The sequence below is a fragment of the Penicillium canescens genome, assembly GCF_028828765.1.
Source record: "Penicillium canescens strain IBT 15451 chromosome Unknown utg000002l_segment0_segment0, whole genome shotgun sequence".
Lineage (NCBI taxonomy): Eukaryota > Fungi > Ascomycota > Eurotiomycetes > Eurotiales > Aspergillaceae > Penicillium > Penicillium canescens.
The window spans coordinates 1,727,353-1,743,975 of record NW_026703964.1 but is presented as its reverse complement, the minus strand read 5'-3'; the positions used below and the strand labels follow the sequence as shown (position 1 = coordinate 1,743,975).

Below are 16,623 nucleotides of genomic sequence, written 5' to 3'. Positions count from 1 at the left end.
ACAAACCATTTACCGCCTACCGCGGCTCTTCCGGTGCGTAGTATACCACTCAGGCAACGAATTCTTCAAAATGAACTCGCCAGTCTTCTCAACCTTGTCCAAGCCAAGACCCTTCCAAGTCGGCCTCCATTTCTCGTTGTTCTCAAGGAGATCCTTAGCCTGCTTGGCGTAGGCATCGCGCAGTTCCTGGTCGGGCTCTTGGCCCTTGTTCGGCTTAGGGTTGTCCTTTTCTTGTTGGTCGATTTGCCATTTCTCGGCGGTTTCCCAGCCTTCCTTTTCCCATCTATTGGCGGAATGGTGTTAGTCGATAGTTCTCGATTTGTTTATATCAGGTCTCAAAAGAAAGACATTGGTGCATAGAGTCTCTCTCTCGACAGATGCCACAATAAAACGCAAGAGAAAGAAAGGCAAAAAGTAACAGTGACAGGGGTGGCTGCAACATACGGGGTGAAATCCTTCGGCTCCTCGGGCCACACGAAAGGCTCACGCAGCTCGACGGTCATGCGCTTCTGCGACTTAGGCCGGCGCCATGGGCCGTAACCCTTTCCATCGCGGGTGATACGTGTGATGGGTTGTTGCTGCACGTAACTGCGGATACCGTGGACGCCGACGCCGTAGAGGTTCTGGAGGTAATCGCGGAGATCAAACTTATTGAAGGCGAGGGGGACGCGGAATTGAGCGTAGTAAGGGGAGAGTTTGGGGGTGCGGATGAGAGCGATGCGGAATTGGGGACTGTTTGGAAGGAGTTATTAGCCCGATGTTTTTGGTCGGTTGAGGGTAGTCGTGTTCAATTGACACTTCTGGGGTTTCTGGGTGTGTTTGGGGCATTCCGGTGTCGATATAGGGACTCTTGGAGATTTTGGATGGACGTACAGGTAGATCGGCTTGCCCTTGGCGGGATGGTCGATTCTCGGGGGCTGGCCTGCTCCTGGAGAAGTTTTGGGACGACCTTGCTCTTGAGCTTTTGTTTGAGACTGCTTAGGCGCACCATCGTGTTGGGGTTGAGCGATTGTCGTTGGAGGCGTCTCCGGACTGCGCATCAAAACTGCGCAGGTCCGAGCTAATCACGTGAGCACCAAGTATATGGGTACCCACCTTCCTAATCGGGGGAGGGAATCACCTCTACAAACATGGTATGCAAAGAACCCATCAATTCTTCTGCTTTTATGTTACGAGGCTATCGAGAATAAAGAGGTTGAGATGCACTGGCAAGTGGCTCAGAGATGCCAGATATTCATTCAATGTTAACAGGAAAGCTCAAAACCTATATTACATGCTTGATTCATCGTAAATGGTCATTAAAAAGCCCGGTCATTTTCCCTTTACTGCGCCGATGACTCCGAGACTCGAAGTTCTTCTAACCGCTTGGTGTTGTCGTCGATATCTCCCGAATCCTTGTTCTCGGGAGTGTCATCTGCTTCCTCTTCCTCAGATACTGACTCCTCTTCTTCCTCATCATCCTCATCTTCATCATCCCTACCTTCTCCATCACCGGTGGCTCCAACGTCTTTCATGTACGCTTCGAGCTCACGGGCCATCTTCCGTGAGAAGCCTGAGGCTTCAACTTCGACATCCAGACGCTTACCAGGGTTCTTGAGGAGCTTCTTTCTAGCATCGGCAAAAGAAGGACCTGGGATATCACTGACGAAGTGGAACTTGCGCTTGAAGTACCGCTTGATACATTCAACATCACGGTCAAAGTACATCTCAGCGTTGGTATGGTCAATGGAAACCATCTGCGGGAAATCAATAAGAACCGGGACCAGCCGGAGATTCTCATCTTCTTCCTCTTCAGTAGCAGGTGCCTTGCCCTTCGCACTAGGGTCTTGTTCTTCCTTGATAAGAATGTTGAACTCGTTGAAATCACCGTGAATCAAACCGAATCGGGCAAGCTCCAAGATCATGTCCATAAGCTCAGAGTATAGCGCAGCCGGTTCGGGCACTCTGGAAATCTGACGCAGCGGGAAAGCATCAATCAAACTCATAACGATGGTGTGTCGGTTCTGGGCGATGGGCTCGGGGACCGAGAATCCGTTCTCGCGTAGGGCTTTCATGAATGCAAATTCCTTCATCGCTGCCAATCTCGACATGTACATCCATGAGCTTGTGTGTCGGTGTCGTAGGTAGTCGCGGTTCGTCTTAACGGTTCGGAAAGAGATACGGCCGAGACGGTGGATTTTGAGAATGCGTTGCGCTCCGCTGCTGTGTGCCACCACGATAATGTCTGATTCCTTTCCAACACCAACTTGGTTGCCGACTGAGTAGACGACTTTTTGCTTCTGGTGCGCGTTCAACGCGAGATAGTCCAATCCTCCGTACGCGAGTCGGTATCCGTCATCTGCATTGTCACAGCCGGGTTAGCGCTGCAAAGATACGAATATATGGTAGTGTATCGTACATTTGGCATTCTTCACTTTGGCGATCAAGTTCGTCTTTGCGAGGTTCGAGATTGCGCGGTTGACACCGCTGCCACCTCGGAGGCCCGAAAGCTGCGAGATCAACGGCGTAGGAACGACCTCATGGTTACGACTTCCGGCTTCAACCTAATATTATCTCTGCAGTTAGCATAGAACATATGCGTGTCGTCTATAAAGATAGACATCGCGGGGTACTCGAAAGAGGAGGGGCCGATAAGTACCGCCGCAAGAACTTTGAAATCCTCAGAGGTGAGGTAGCGAATGGCCTTGGCATCGAGCTTCATGGTTGCGAGGAAGCAAAGAGGCTTTTTCTTCCCTTCCGATTTCCAGAAACTGATTCGTTGACTTGAACTTTGGGGCTGGTCAAACAGCTGCGATGCGGCGGAGGAAAAAGTTGATAAGAGCCAAGCCCTAAGCCCTATTTCCTATCTGGGATGAGAACCTTGATAGCTCTGCATGCTGCTTGGCTTTATGCGATGGTTTATACGGTGATGAGTGTGCTACTTGTAATTTCGTTTAAATAGACTTGAGTGGGATGTAACTGTATCAAGTATCATGTCTCTAGGTACTCGAACATAGCCCATGAAGGCCTGAGATATGCCTGTCTAACATACTCCGAACATTTATAGCAGTCCAAGCCGCCAAACCAATACAATTGTAAAACAAATCATGCTATTCTTCATTGTTCTGAATACATTAGGTCCAACGACAACCCGATCACTATACGAGCCTCGCTGGTTGCGAGCAATTGATGTAAATCGGGAATATCTAGTTTAGCTTACTCAGGGCTTTCCCAGTCCGGGTTCTAGAAGGTAAGTCAGTATTGTCGGATATAAATGGCGCGGTGAAACTAGGACCAAAACGTACCTTGCGCAGAATAACCAAGCCTTCGAGAGTGCTGCTGAGAGGAATGTATTGCTCATCCTCCAGCTCGGCTCTCTCACCGTGAGACAGGAGCACAGGCGTGCTCTGGGTCTGCCATCCGGTGATAGTCTTTGGGCGACCTGCCTGGCCGACCACATCCACAGCCTGACCAACGCGGACGTTGACGGTGAGGGGCTGAAGGTCCTCGTCGAGGGTAATAAGGAATCGGGGGAACATGGCGGTAATGAGGAAGTAGAGCAGGTAGTGGTGGTCACCGAGGATGAATTGCTTGGCGTCAATGAGCGACACGAGCACAGTGAGCAAACCGGCTGCCGAAACACGAGAGAGGACCTGGCGGTCGGTGTGGAAGGGGTTGAGAGTCATTGTTCCCTTACCCATGTGGAGGAGACCCTGGGCGATGCGAACCATGAATAGTGAGTTCTGGTCGCGGTGGTAGTAGCTGGCCAATTGCCGGAGGAGCTGTGCAAGACGGGCGTTGTTGGTACCAGCACCACAGAGACCCATGGCAAAGATGGCATTGATGGCAACGTCGTTGTCGTTATCGTGACTGTACCGGGACAGTGTGTCGTAAACCTTCATCTGTGGGTTGCTAGGGCTGATCAAACCCATGGCGAGAGGAACCGCCCGACGGATGTTGCTGGAGCCATAGTGCATTAGGTGACCGAACTGGCGGAGAATCATGTCCTGTCCGACGTCCTCGCCCATGGCAATGAGCGATAGACCGAGGACAGCGTATGACTGGACAAGTTCATCACCCTTGTTCTCCTCCTTCTCTTCAATGATATCATTACAGATGTGGAGAAGCTCTTGCAGCTTCAGCACTGTGCCGGTACCCGCCCAAGCGCACACCGAGGCAAGAACTGAAGTGGGCTTGGCCATTGGGTGGTCAACCGCCTTGAGGATGTCAAGGATAACATCAACTTCCTCCTGGCGACCGAAGTACAGAAGTGCCAAACCAAGAGCCATGAACCTCGTCCACTTGTCCTTGAGCTGCTTCTGGCGCTCCTCATCCATTAGGGTGGTGGCGATCGCCTCACTGACCTGGTGATTCGAGGAGCCAACAAAGATCAAGCCAAGCGAGACTGCTGCCATGGCGGACAGCTGCATGTCTAGTGAGGCATCCTCCACGATGGGAAGAAGAACCTCGAGGAGCTCCTCCTTGTTAGAGCCAGCATAAGCCAGCCCAAGTCCCATAATAGACGCAACCTTCATTGGGGTGCTCTTTGACTCAAGGTTGTCAGGGTCACTCAAGAGAGCAAGAGCAGGGTCAGAGTCAAGTCGGACACCAGAGTTCAAGATACCAATAGCGAGCAGAGCACCAGCCTTGACCTGGTCTTCCGTTGCGTAGGTGAACTTGTCGATCTTGTCCAAGCCGTCCTCAACATCACGATGCAGCAGCATACCCAGCGAAGCCGTTGTGGAAAGCATACCATCGTCCTTGGTCTTCCACACCCACGGGCCCTTGTCCCCTTCCACGAGCATCATCTTATCGTTACCAAAGCCAGCATTGGCAAACGAGTTTACGAATGCGCTGGCGAGATTGTGTCGTGCGGAATCGAGGTTGGTGAGTCCTGCTCCGCGGCTGCTCTCCAGATGTGTCTTGTAGATATCCTCAGGCATCTTGGGTTCCAGGATGTTAAGTTCCTTGCCCAGGGACTTGAAGTGTCTGGGGATGGAGGTGTTGTTGAGACAGTCGGCAAGAGCCTCTCCCTCTTCATCCTCAGCCGGGAGGTCAAGCCAAATCTGCTGGCGGGCGACAAGGAAAGCCATTTGCTTCTTCAGAGCCTTGTCGGAGGTAGCGTTGATGTCACTCTTGATGAGGTCGGTGTCGTTCAACCGAATAGCGAGCACGATTGCTTGAGAGAGCTTGTTGTAGCGGACATAGATTTCGTGGGCGGTTCGGAGGAACTGCTGGTCTTCAGGGTAAGTGAGCAGGTTGACCATGCTGACCATATACAAGCAGACACGAGCATATGTGTTCTCGTCAACGAATTGGGGAATGTCTTCGATGATTTCCAACTCGCTCATGAGATCGACCGCATCGGCTTCAGCATTGTGACTCAAGAAATATGGCACCAGTGACAATGCAAGGTCCACTAGATCCTGGGTATCGTTCTCTGAGTTCAAGCGGTTCTGGTATTCTTGTCCGATTTCAAGTGCGAGGTGACGGACATATTCGTGACCCCAGGAGCCAAGGTCCTCCGACTTGGCCAAGAGACGGTATTTGATGGTCTCCAGCTTCTCCTCGTCTCCGTACGTCATTCCGAGGACCGATAGCATATCGGCCAACGAGTTCTAGAGATGAGATGATTAGATCTTGAATCCAAACGAGGATACAACAGAACCAACCTTCACGGGGCCCGCGACCCATTTCTCATATAGCCCTGCAAGGTCATCGTAGTGCGGTCGGAGGAATTTGAGAGGCTTGGGGACAGCTGTCATGGATGATGTGGAGGTCTTGATGAAGTTCTTAATCGCGTCCAGTGCAGGTCCGTAAAGCGAGGTATCTGTCTCCTATTGCATGCGGAAAAGATGATTAACGTCATTGCCATGCGGATGAAGAGGAGAGTAGCCTTACCTTTAACCGCTCAACAAGCATCTCAAGTTCACTCTTCAATTGCTGATCCTCTTCGCTGAGTTCCTCTATAAAATGCAAGAGTCAGCATGTGCGTCCAGTGCTGGCATGGATCCTTCACAGAGTCCGGGACCTTGATCATTGGGACTGTTATCGCAACGTACCATCTGGAGATTCTTCGTCCTTCTTCTTTCCATCTACTGGCGCTTTCTCGCCATTTTCGGTATTTTTGCCGTTGAGTTCGCGAACATCATCAACCTTGCCCTTGCCCTTGTCGGCGGAGGTTGGCCGTTCGCCCTCGTTCGCCATTCTTCAAGGTAGCTGGCGACCAGGTCGGGGAAAATTGAAAGGGTAGGACGAGAGGAGGAACCAAAGGAGAGATCGCAGAAAACGTTACGAAGCAGAAGTAGATGGAATTCTGCAAGTAACAAGTAACACAAGTGGATTGTAAGCTGGTGATGGATGGAGAGCAGAGAGCTGCACCAGACCGAGCTCCGGATTATATAAGCGCCAAGCCCTCGTCATTGTTTTGCGGCAATTCTACAGCTTTCTTTCTGCTAAGATGTTGGAATATTTGTTATTTATGAGGAAACGATGGCAGAATAGATTTTTTATATATACTCTGGTTTTTCTGAATATGTAAGAAATTTGCACCAAAAGGCTACGCAGGTCCTGCTCAGATCGCACCCAGAGACTCTCCAAAGCAAAACAACTCCTCCGAAGGATCAGTATCATCAGTACAAGCTCCGTAGTGAATCCGAAACTGCTTGGCATATTCTTCCGTCTGTTCATTGTATGCAGCTTTTGTCATGTCTTCGCCATCATATGCAAGCAGAGGCAGAACATCAAGATCCGGAAGACCGGCTGAGAAAAGCTCAAGGAGAGGCATGATGGTTGATGCGCGGTTCAAGGGTTTCTCAACAGACCGCAGTCCAGCGGTAAAGTCGCCCGAAAGCGGTTTCGTAGGATCATCAATATCTTGAATGTCCTTATTATCGGAGTTAGAGAGACTCGCACTATGAGCAAATTCTTCTGGTGGTTGGTATAGCTCATTGTGCACCGTCGCAATGGGAGCTGTTTTGGTACTTGGGAATGAGGGATAAAGGAGGTAATACCCCTTGGCGCGAATCATCTCAAGCAAATATTCCATGAAGGCGGGATACTTTTCCGATATCAACTTTTCATGAGAGGCCTTGGCGGATTCTGGCGTCGACAGACGATTAGACAAGAAAGTATGGAACTCGGCCCATGCGTTTCCGAAGTACAAAGCTGCGTTACTATTTGGGGCCTGCCAGAGGAACGAGGAGAGGAACTGATCTCGGTTTGTACTGCTCATGACCGGTGGAGTGAATGACTCGCTGCCAGTAGTGGGTTTGGAAGAGGGCAACTCCAGTGCAACTCCGATCATTTTGGAGAACACGCGCTTGGCATGGGCAGACTGTTTGTAGTTCAACGCAGCGTACTTTAGGTAATGATAGAACGACGGCGCTAGCTCTGTCTGCGGTGATAGCATAAGCAAATGGGTGACGTTTGGATCTCGCGGGTAGAATGATTCCACTGTGCGGAGCGAAGACTCTACGGGATCCATGAAATGCGGCTGAATGCGTCGCCGAAGAGTGATACGATCTGCAAGCTGGGTGAGCCCATCCAAATGTTGGAGGAACTGGAGCAACTGCGGATCCACCAGTGAAGGAAGCTCAATCGTCAGTCTGGGGACAGACCCCAGATAATCAGCTGCATTCAATGACTCCACAAGTCTAATCACAGACCCAGATGACTGAGACGGTGCGTGGACAACCATTTCAATCTGTAGCTCATTCCATGCTATAGCACATATTGTTAGCCTTCCAAGTTCGGTGTCAGACACTGGCAGATAAATGCGGAGACGTTTCTTACATTGAAGAGCTGTGGAATCCAGGAATGCTATCCACAGAAGATCCTTTGCTGCAGAGGTAAGACCAATGTGAGGAGTGCCAATCTCACGAGAATGAGTCTGCACGCCTTTCAAAAAGAAGTCGTCTTCTAAACTCCTGCCTTGTGTGATTATAACCTCTGGGCGAATATACGCCTGGAGGAGTCGTAAGCCTCCCACGACGGATCCTTCCATCCGGAAATCGCTGGAGTGAGGCGCATGGTCTGGCCGACCATCTGTTCAGTTACAGGCTATTAGCAAGTTGCTCTCAAATATGAGGTATCAAATATCATACCATGCCATACCAGCGGGCATTCATTATCTCTTATGCCATTAACCTGTTTAATTGCTGGAATCGAGATTTCCTCTTTGCCCATTAGAACGAAATGGACGTAGTTCAGGCGCTGACCTGCCATCCGACACGCAAGAGGCAACATATCTGACACGCTGCGTAGACTCGATGCGGCAAACATAACTACCCGGCTGGCTGTGTCTTTCGGGTACTTCTTGCGAGGGAGAGACTGCGCCAACTCGTAGAACTTGACATCGCCATCGTAAAACACACCCTTGCCCTCTGGCTCTAATACCTTGGGCTTGGGCTCAGTCTCTGTCTTAGGCGCTGGGCGTGGTTGCTCTGAACCAACCAATTGCGCAAGTGTCTCCTGTCGTAACTTTGCAGCCGAAGGGTTGTATCGATCAGCAGCGGGTGCTAAGTCTGTTGGCATGTGCTTGAAGAACTCATAAAAAAGGAATAATCCAAGCAAGGCGAAGAGAACACGACGAGATCTAGTAATATTTCGATGTCGCAGAGGTAGAAAGCGCGCTTCGCCCGGGGGACGGTGATCGTCATCCTTCTTTCCCATCTCTTCGTCCGCTCGAAGGGGCATCTTTGCGGGGGCCATAATGTGCGTCAAAAGACAAGCCCCGTTGGAGCTGAAATAAGGCGTTTAGGACATAAGAGCAACAAAAGACAGGGTTAAGACGAGTGTTGGTTACGAAGGCGCGGTCCAACACGATGATATCAGCGACTTATCGCCTTATCGCCTTATCGGATCTTGACCAGTCCAACGCGCCTCAACCATCACTCTTCATTCCCTTCTGGAGATCTCAGAGTTCACGATGGAAGACCAGTTGGATACAGAGACCATTGAGCAGCGCGGCACCAAACGCCCGGCCGAAGAGACCGGGACTCAAGGGGCCCCCAAACCGAAGAAGATTAAGGTAAGGCAACGCGTGTCAATCCCGTCTATAGAGCAGATATTGACTTTACCTGCAGGCTCTGGACCCTGATGTTGTGAACAAGATCGCGGCTGGAGAGATTATTGTCGCACCAATGCATGCGCTGAAGGAGCTGATTGAAAATGCAGTCGACGCTGGCTCCACCTCCATTGAAGTCCTAGTCAAGGACGGAGGCCTGAAACTACTTCAAATTACCGATAATGGCCATGGCATTGATGTAAGTTGGAAGGGCCCAGGCACAATGTTAGCAAGTCTGACAACATGCAGCGAGATGATCTTCCCATTCTTTGCGAAAGATTTACCACATCCAAGCTGAAGGAGTTTGAGGATCTCTCCTCTATCGGAACATATGGATTCCGCGGTGAAGCACTGGCCAGTATCAGTCACATCGCACATCTAACTGTCACGACAAAGACAGCTGGTTCTAGCTGTGCGTGGCGAGCGCATTACGGAGATGGGAAGCTGATTCCTGCGAAGCCGGGACAGAATGCGGCACCCAAGGTAACGGCTGGACGGGGAGGGACTCAGATCACAGTAAGTCAATAGAGTGTCATTTGAGATCTCAAACTGACGTTTACCAAGGTTGAGGATCTATTTTATAATGTTCCTACTCGACGCAGAGCCTTCCGCTCAGCGAGTGAAGAGTATGCCAAAATCCTTGATGTGGTTGGCCGATATGCTGTCCATTGCTCTGGAGTTGCATTCTCATGCCGCAAACACGGTGATTCTGGCGTGAGTATTTCCACGCCAGCTAGCGCCAATACTGTCGACCGGATCCGCCAGATCCACGGCAGTGCCGTCGCGAACGAGGTTGTTGAATTCAATTCCGAAGACAAGAAGTTTGGCTTTCGATCATCTGGCTTTGCTACCAATGCCAACTATCATGTCAAGAAGACAGTAATTCTGCTTTTCATCAACCACCGTGCAGTCGAGTCAACAGCTTTCAAGCGCGCAGTCGAACAGACATATTCGGCATTTTTACCCAAGGGTGGTCACCCTTTCGTCTACCTTGATCTCGAGATTGAACCCAACCGTGTCGATGTCAATGTACATCCAACAAAGCGCGAGGTCAACTTCTTGAACGAAGACGAAATCATCGAGCTTGTCTGCACCGACATCCGATCCAAGCTCGCGGAGGTGGACTCAAGTCGGACATTCCTAACCCAAAGTCTTCTGCCTACCGTGCCAACCATCCAGTCCCTACAGGATGACAGAAATGAGCCCAAAGATGGAACAGATACAACAAAAGGAGCAACACCCAAGACACCAGCAACAACCAAAAAGCCCTACGAAAACAACCTCATCCGAACAGACTCCAAAGTCCGCAAAATCACAGCAATGCTAGCACCCTCGCCGCGAGACCCATCCAATCCCAGCGCCCCAGAAACCGACAACCAAACCTCCTCCCTCCTCGAGGAAGGCCTCCAATACACAACAACAGACCGCCAACCCCTCCGCATAGCCCTATCCTCAATAAAAGCCCTCCGAGCAAACGTCCGCGCCGAAATGCACAACACCCTAACAGAAATGTTCGCAACACACACCTACGTCGGCTTAGTCGACGAACAGCGCCGCCTTGCAGCAATCCAGTCCGGCGTAAAACTCTACCTAATAGACTACGGCCTAACAAGCAACGAACTCTTCTACCAAATCGGCCTAACAGACTTCGGCAATTTCGGCACAATAAAACTAGCCCCAGCACCAAAGTTGACAGACCTCCTCAAAATCGCTGCAGATGAAGAAAGACAAGAACACTCAACCCAAGACTCAACTCAGAAAGACGCAGATATCATCTTCGCAAATGCACCGGACATGATCGCCCGCACTCTCGTCGAACGCCGCGAAATGCTAAATGAGTATTTCTCTATGCAGATCAGTTCGGAGGGCCACCTTCTCTCGATACCCCTGCTGTTGAAGGGGTATGTGCCCGCCCTGTCGAAACTACCTCGCTTCCTACTCCGTCTTGGACCGTACGTCGACTGGACTAGTGAGGAGGGGTGTTTCCGGTCGTTTTTGCGTGAGCTTGCGGCTTTCTATACGCCTGAGCAACTTCCCGTTCTTGCGGGGGATGCAGATGCATCAGGGTCTGCATCTGGGCCTGCACCTGCACCTGCGCCTGCACCTGCAGACCCCACGACTGAGCCGGTTGTAACCGATGGATCGTCCTCGCCCTCGTCCGAGCTGGATGCAAATGCATTTATTCGGGCGCGCCGGACGCAGATCATTCGGATGTTGGAGTACGTTCTTTTCCCGGCTGTGCGGGCTCGACTGGTTGCCACGTCACGGTTGTTGCGTGGTGTTGTTGAGGTTGCTGATTTGAAGGGTTTGTATCGGGTGTTTGAGCGGTGTTGAGTGTTGGTGCTTGTGGGTGCTCGAGTGTTTGAGTAGAGGGGAAGGGGGTGGTGTCAGGTCATGCTGTTACATTGCATTGTATCTATTTTCTTTATGATTTACGAGTACAGAGTGCACGTACCTGGCCCAGATGTCTGCATTTCTATGACTAAAACTAAGAGTGTCCGAGGGGTCGACAGGTCTGGGCTTGGTAAACTATGCTATGTCTTGTGTGGGTATTATTATTTTGACAACTTATCTCAGTTCTTTTGCTGGTCTTAAACGAGAACGTAATACATGAATAAAGATAATAAGAAGAGTTAGGAAACCTCTTCGGTAATCGTTGCAGGGAAAGACACACAGTGTATGCTCGAACAGAATGGATAGAATTAGGATAACTAGCAGAGACGCCTGCGATCGCCGAGCTTTCGACGACGGTATATCCGTGTCACATCCTAGATAACACATATGCCAAGAGCATTGGAGAATAGGACAGAGATGGAATAAGGAAAAGAACAATGGACAAAGAAATACAGACAGAGCACAGCGGTGCAAGGACATATCAAATCCGATGAATATGCTAATCTTGGGAGTAAACTGGACAACTATCTTATGAGCTGCGTTTCAGACTTGGCATAACAATATGAGAATGATACTCTTTGAAGGGCAAATCGTGGGTGAAAATGCTGGGAAAATGATATGGGAAGAAAGAGAAGACGGCAAGGTGCAAGCTCCGGTTGAAGCCGGCAAGTAAGAACACAAATGAATAGCAGAGTGTGGGAAATAGGGATAAACAAACAGACATAAATAGTAAATAAAACAAATTCAAAGGTGGCTGAAGAAAAAAAAAGAAAGAAAGAAAGAAAGATCGTTGCGAACAGAGACAAGGTTAAAACATTGCAATATTCAAACATTGTCATTGCAATTCATTCCCATTTCAATCAGATCTTCAAAACGCCTTGCGCCAAGATCCAATTTGAAACATCCCTAGTTCGTGTAGTCGTTAAAATTCATTGTATCATGTTGCCTCTCATAGCGAGAGGCAACCAGAAAAATTAGAGTAGAACCAGGTCCGTGTCTGGTGTTGAACCTGGGGTAAATGGAGCCGAGAACCAGCTTCGAACTTCGAGATTCTGGTTATTCTTAGCTCCTTGAATAGGGCTTGTTGAGAAGAGCGATCTCGCGAGTGACGGTTTGCCATTCGAGTTCTCGTTTCACGGGCTCGTTTCGCTTTCTCAATTGGTGCTCTTCCCATTGAAGAAGCTCGTAACTGTAGCTCGTTAGATATGGTAATCGGAACGATCGAAGGGATTTCTTACACAAAGCGTAGGTGGGGTTGGATGATGACGTTGAGTCTTCTTGCTCGAACGTAGCAGCTTGGGGAGTATTAGCATGGTCAATCAATGCTAACAACTTTGTTAGAACTTACTATGCCCTTGGGAAAGAAAGCTTTTTGCAGGCCATGACCTCGGCAATGCAGATACTGGCAGATCTTGAAACGCCAACTCGACAGTGGACCAATGTAGCGGTACCCTCACGCTTGCCTTTTTCTGTAAATAGGTCAGTAAACTGAAAGCCGGGTGCTAAGGGATTCCCAAACATACCGATGAAATCTAAGCAACGATCATACTCCTGACACAACGGATCAATGCCATTATCCTGGACATTGTCAATGTACATCAGATTATCCCGACCCCAGGTGGCACGGTCCTCATCCGACCAATTAACAGCCTCGCCAATGCTGAGCACACGTCTGATACCAAGCTCCCAAAGAAGCTCCGGGTTGTTGGCGTGAGTCAAATTGCCAAGGTACAGATACGGCAAGATGCGGCTAGGGAAGGAGCCGTCCATATGATGAAACCAATTTGGGTAACAGGTTCCTGCGATGTCCGTAGCATGGGCCTGAGCCGCTGGACTTTCCTGCAAGAGGCGTTCCTGAATATGGCATAGGAATGCAACGTCTGTCGGGTAGGCAAAGAAGTTTCGCTTCTTGTCGCAGTGTAGTCTGAGCCACGCTTCGTGCGCGGGCACGCCTTCTGCGAACATGAAGTAGGCCACTGCCAATAGAGAGGTTTCGGTATATCCATCGCCACAGTGGATTAAGATCTTGCGTTGTTTCCCGCTTGAGCTGGCCATTGCGACGTCGCTGTCGGTGTCATGCTCACCCGCCGGAGTTTCTGGGTGCGCGAGATAGTAGATCCACCTGATAGTGTTGACAATATCCTCGACCTCACGGGTGTTGCCTGATGGGAGGACAAGAGATCCTGATGATGGGAATTCCATGCGCTGAGGGCCGGTCTCAAGTTGTCTGTCGAGCTTGGCTAGATAGCGGGGACCGGGGATGTTGGCTAGGTCGGTTGCTTCGATAAACAAGTCATATGTTTCCTCTTTGAGTAGTGGTGCCCCAGACATTGGTATGAACTCTGGGGTAGATCCCAACCAAACATTGGCCGAGATCTCCGATGCTCGGGACATGTTACACATTTCCCGTCGTTCCCAGTGGCCTGCATATTTGTCAGGCAAAATATTTGTATTCGTTTGTTTCGTGACTCACCAAAATCCATCGTCCGGTCAGTTGATTGACCTTTCGAATCGACAGCTACGATCTCTGGGTGTTCTTTCTCGAGTTCCGAAAATGGGGCTGGTATGTCAGCTGGGCTCTGGTATACACGAATTTTGTGACTAACTGGCAACAATGAAGGTGTTGTAGGTTGGTCTCTCTTGCAAGGGATCCATCTTCAATCTCCAAGCATGCTGCGCCGTCGCAAACTGATCTGCCAGTGCAACAAGAGCAGCCTGGCTGTTGTCATCCTCGGCATACAAGACAATATCGGACATGGCGGCCAGCTTGGCCGTCTGAATATGGAAGTTGCGTACGGAGAAACCCTCCTGCGGATCGGCCATCAAGAACCGGGAGGAAGGTGCGATCACTTCATTAGGGCTGACGGCGCCTTTGATACGCGACCTCGACAGATCACCCCCCAGTTTGACCACAGTCAGGCCCCGCCAGCATTTTGGTGATCGGCGCGAGTGACGTTTGCGACTTTGAAAGAAGCCTATTTGCAGGTGGTTGTCGGGGTGAAGGCCATGTAGCCAAGGGAACATCTGCGATGGGTCGGGCAAGGGTTGCGAAGCCTGGTGGTCCATTGCAGCGGCCAACTTCGATGCCTCGATAGCATACACGGCAGGAGACGGAGCCCGTCCAATGCGGAGTCGTTCATCTGGGGGATACAATAACGATGAAGGCTGATCAGACCGAGCCACGGGAGATGCCGGTTGAGAAGGAGTCGATGGAGCTGGGCCCGGTGGGCATACTGGGATATGTTTGTTCGGGATGGGACTCGGTCGTCGGTTGACAGTCAAGGTTGAGGGAAGAGGGGAGGAAGGAGGGGTCGAATGGTGCAGCGAATGCTGCTGGACAAGCACGGTCGCCATCAGGTCGGCTGTCCCACTACTTTGAACACAGAGTCACAATCACGATGGGTTGGGCTATAACAACTTTGGCAGCTTCAACAGCTATCACATCGTTTGCGCCCGAATTTGATGGGTTTCAGGTGATGTGGATCAAACACGATGATCACAACTGGGGCGAAGTGGTTAGAAAATAAACAGGGAAATGAGGAGATAAGAAGAAAAGAAGGGGGACATACGAGAGGAGCAAGGGGGAAGAGGAATGAGAGAGGAGATAAAAAGAGGGAGATAAGTGTGACAAGATCTCACACCACCCTAGAGTGTCTAGAAGACTACAACAATGTCTATATTACTCTCATCATCATCACTTATCGTCATTCCCCCAGAGTCCCGCCCGTGGTTCCACCCACTCCACTTCAATATCAAATTACTTTCCGGAATGTACGGAGTACATCTGGAGGAGAATACACCCACAGGGATTCTGACCACTTTCCACTTCTTCCCCCCGGGCGCACTATGAAAGTCTATTGGGGCATCCACGGGCGACTGTGGTTCGGCGCATCCAATCATCGCACAAAGTAGGTTTGGATGACGCTGAGATTCTTTGATATATGTCTCGGTCCAGTCCAGTCTGTGCGTCTGGGGGAGGGGTTTCAGGCTCTAGTCCAACTCCACTTGCACCCTTGAAAGTACGCCTTAACTTACGCCAAAGAAATACGTCGAGATAGGAGGATATGAAACCCCGCTCCTCTCTCCCTTCGGAGTAGCAAACCCCCACCAGCCAGAGGTTGAGCCAGCATCTCGTGTCCATGGAAAGTCCAAAAGTCAATTTGAGAGATAGCAGAGTCCTGATACATCATACTTAGATGTGAACGGGGATCTCTTTGCCTCTTGAGATACATCGAAATTACTCGTCATCGCAACATATATTCGAACTCTCGAACAATGCATTCCCTGTTCATATCAGAGATCATCAAAAACACACAAAAGTACAGAGACGCACAGGGAACTAACCCCGGATCGCCACTGGGCTCCACTCGAGTGGAGAGTATCCAATGCGATATACATCCCAAGCCCAATCGTAAACAACCGCCCAAATCGGTCAACATCAAATCCAAGATCACCTGGGCATATCTGTAGACTGTAGTACAGACGACAAGTTTGCCCAAGAGCCGAAACAGCAAATCTGCTACCTGACGCTGCCTAAAACATGCCGATGTACCTCGAAGCATACCGTGCAAGGTCGCACCATTATCTTTCGCGTATCGCTTGCCATTTCACCCCTCTGCGACCCTCATTGGCTAGCAGATACATAATTTCCTGAACCGACAAGGTGTCAGGCGCAATCCGGTTTTGCTGATCTTGCCTTGATCCTTTATAGGCCTTCCCCTAGACATCTCGGCACAAGTTAACCCTTGCCGACTGTAAACGAGAAGCCTTGGCTACTTCACAACGCTCGCTAGTTCTGCTTTGCTCATGTGCGTGTAACTAGCTGGATAGAACGGGCCCGATATCAGGGTTGGAAGTACTGCACTGCTGTGATAGACTGTATGCCTATCTCGACCCGATCGAGCCTTCCTCGGCTTTCTTTTCTTCTCTTTTCTTCTATTTTCTTTCCATTTCTCTCAACTTTAGGCGATAGAGTGGACTCCCAACCTGCCGGAAAGCGCCCGGGTGGAACTCCACCAGCCGGGACGTGCAGGAACTGCACATCAACGGGCGGAAACAGAATGATCGGCCTTGCGCGCCCGCGCCTTGAACTCGATACTAACAGGACGCGTTGGCTGTCACCTGTTCCCCGGTCAGGATGTTTCGTTTGCGTCTTTGCCACCTCTTCTGGTTTGATCTCATAC

The 16,623-nt window shown here is 50.3% G+C and overlaps 6 protein-coding genes across 6 annotated transcripts; 1 reads left to right on the top strand and 5 right to left on the bottom strand.

Annotated features, from left to right (window-relative positions):
• Positions 1-9: 9 nt before the first annotated feature.
• On the bottom strand, positions 10-1,040 carry N7446_001855 (mitochondrial 54S ribosomal protein uL23m; the record flags this gene model as incomplete). Its single annotated transcript, XM_058510604.1, has 3 exons — positions 10-283; positions 445-732; positions 874-1,040. The coding sequence occupies 3 exons, from the start codon at positions 1,038-1,040 to the stop codon at positions 10-12; spliced, it is 729 nt and encodes a 242-aa protein (XP_058376140.1).
• A 282-nt stretch (positions 1,041-1,322) lies between these two features.
• Positions 1,323-2,701, bottom strand: N7446_001854 (protein kinase RIO2; the record flags this gene model as incomplete). The annotated part of the gene is made up of 3 exons (XM_058510603.1): positions 1,323-2,338; positions 2,399-2,543; positions 2,639-2,701. 3 exons carry the CDS (start codon positions 2,699-2,701, stop codon positions 1,323-1,325), a joined length of 1,224 nt encoding a protein of 407 aa, XP_058376139.1.
• Positions 2,702-3,195: 494 nt separating this feature from the next.
• On the bottom strand, positions 3,196-6,186 carry N7446_001853 (proteasome regulatory particle base subunit RPN1; the record flags this gene model as incomplete). Its single annotated transcript, XM_058510602.1, has 5 exons — positions 3,196-3,222; positions 3,285-5,597; positions 5,652-5,816; positions 5,881-5,945; positions 6,042-6,186. The coding sequence occupies 5 exons, from the start codon at positions 6,184-6,186 to the stop codon at positions 3,196-3,198; spliced, it is 2,715 nt and encodes a 904-aa protein (XP_058376138.1).
• Positions 6,187-6,466: 280 nt separating this feature from the next.
• Positions 6,467-8,775, bottom strand: N7446_001852 (uncharacterized protein). Its single transcript, XM_058510601.1, has 3 exons — positions 8,085-8,775; positions 7,774-8,025; positions 6,467-7,701 (listed from the first exon to the last, which is right to left on the bottom strand). The coding sequence occupies exons 1-3, from the start codon at positions 8,689-8,691 to the stop codon at positions 6,554-6,556; spliced, it is 2,007 nt and encodes a 668-aa protein (XP_058376137.1). The 5' UTR covers positions 8,692-8,775; the 3' UTR covers positions 6,467-6,553.
• A 133-nt stretch (positions 8,776-8,908) lies between these two features.
• N7446_001851 (mismatch repair ATPase MLH1) lies at positions 8,909-11,380 on the top strand (the record flags this gene model as incomplete). The annotated part of the gene is made up of 4 exons (XM_058510600.1): positions 8,909-9,010; positions 9,066-9,245; positions 9,296-9,562; positions 9,611-11,380. 4 exons carry the CDS (start codon positions 8,909-8,911, stop codon positions 11,378-11,380), a joined length of 2,319 nt encoding a protein of 772 aa, XP_058376136.1.
• Positions 11,381-11,889: 509 nt separating this feature from the next.
• pps1 (tyrosine/serine/threonine protein phosphatase PPS1) lies at positions 11,890-15,079 on the bottom strand. The gene is made up of 7 exons (XM_058510599.1): positions 15,010-15,079; positions 14,047-14,942; positions 13,914-14,000; positions 12,964-13,863; positions 12,789-12,909; positions 12,679-12,735; positions 11,890-12,629 (listed from the first exon to the last, which is right to left on the bottom strand). Exons 2-7 carry the CDS (start codon positions 14,792-14,794, stop codon positions 12,503-12,505), a joined length of 2,040 nt encoding a protein of 679 aa, XP_058376135.1. The 5' UTR covers positions 14,795-14,942; positions 15,010-15,079; the 3' UTR covers positions 11,890-12,502.
• Between the last annotated feature and the right edge of the window lie 1,544 nt (positions 15,080-16,623).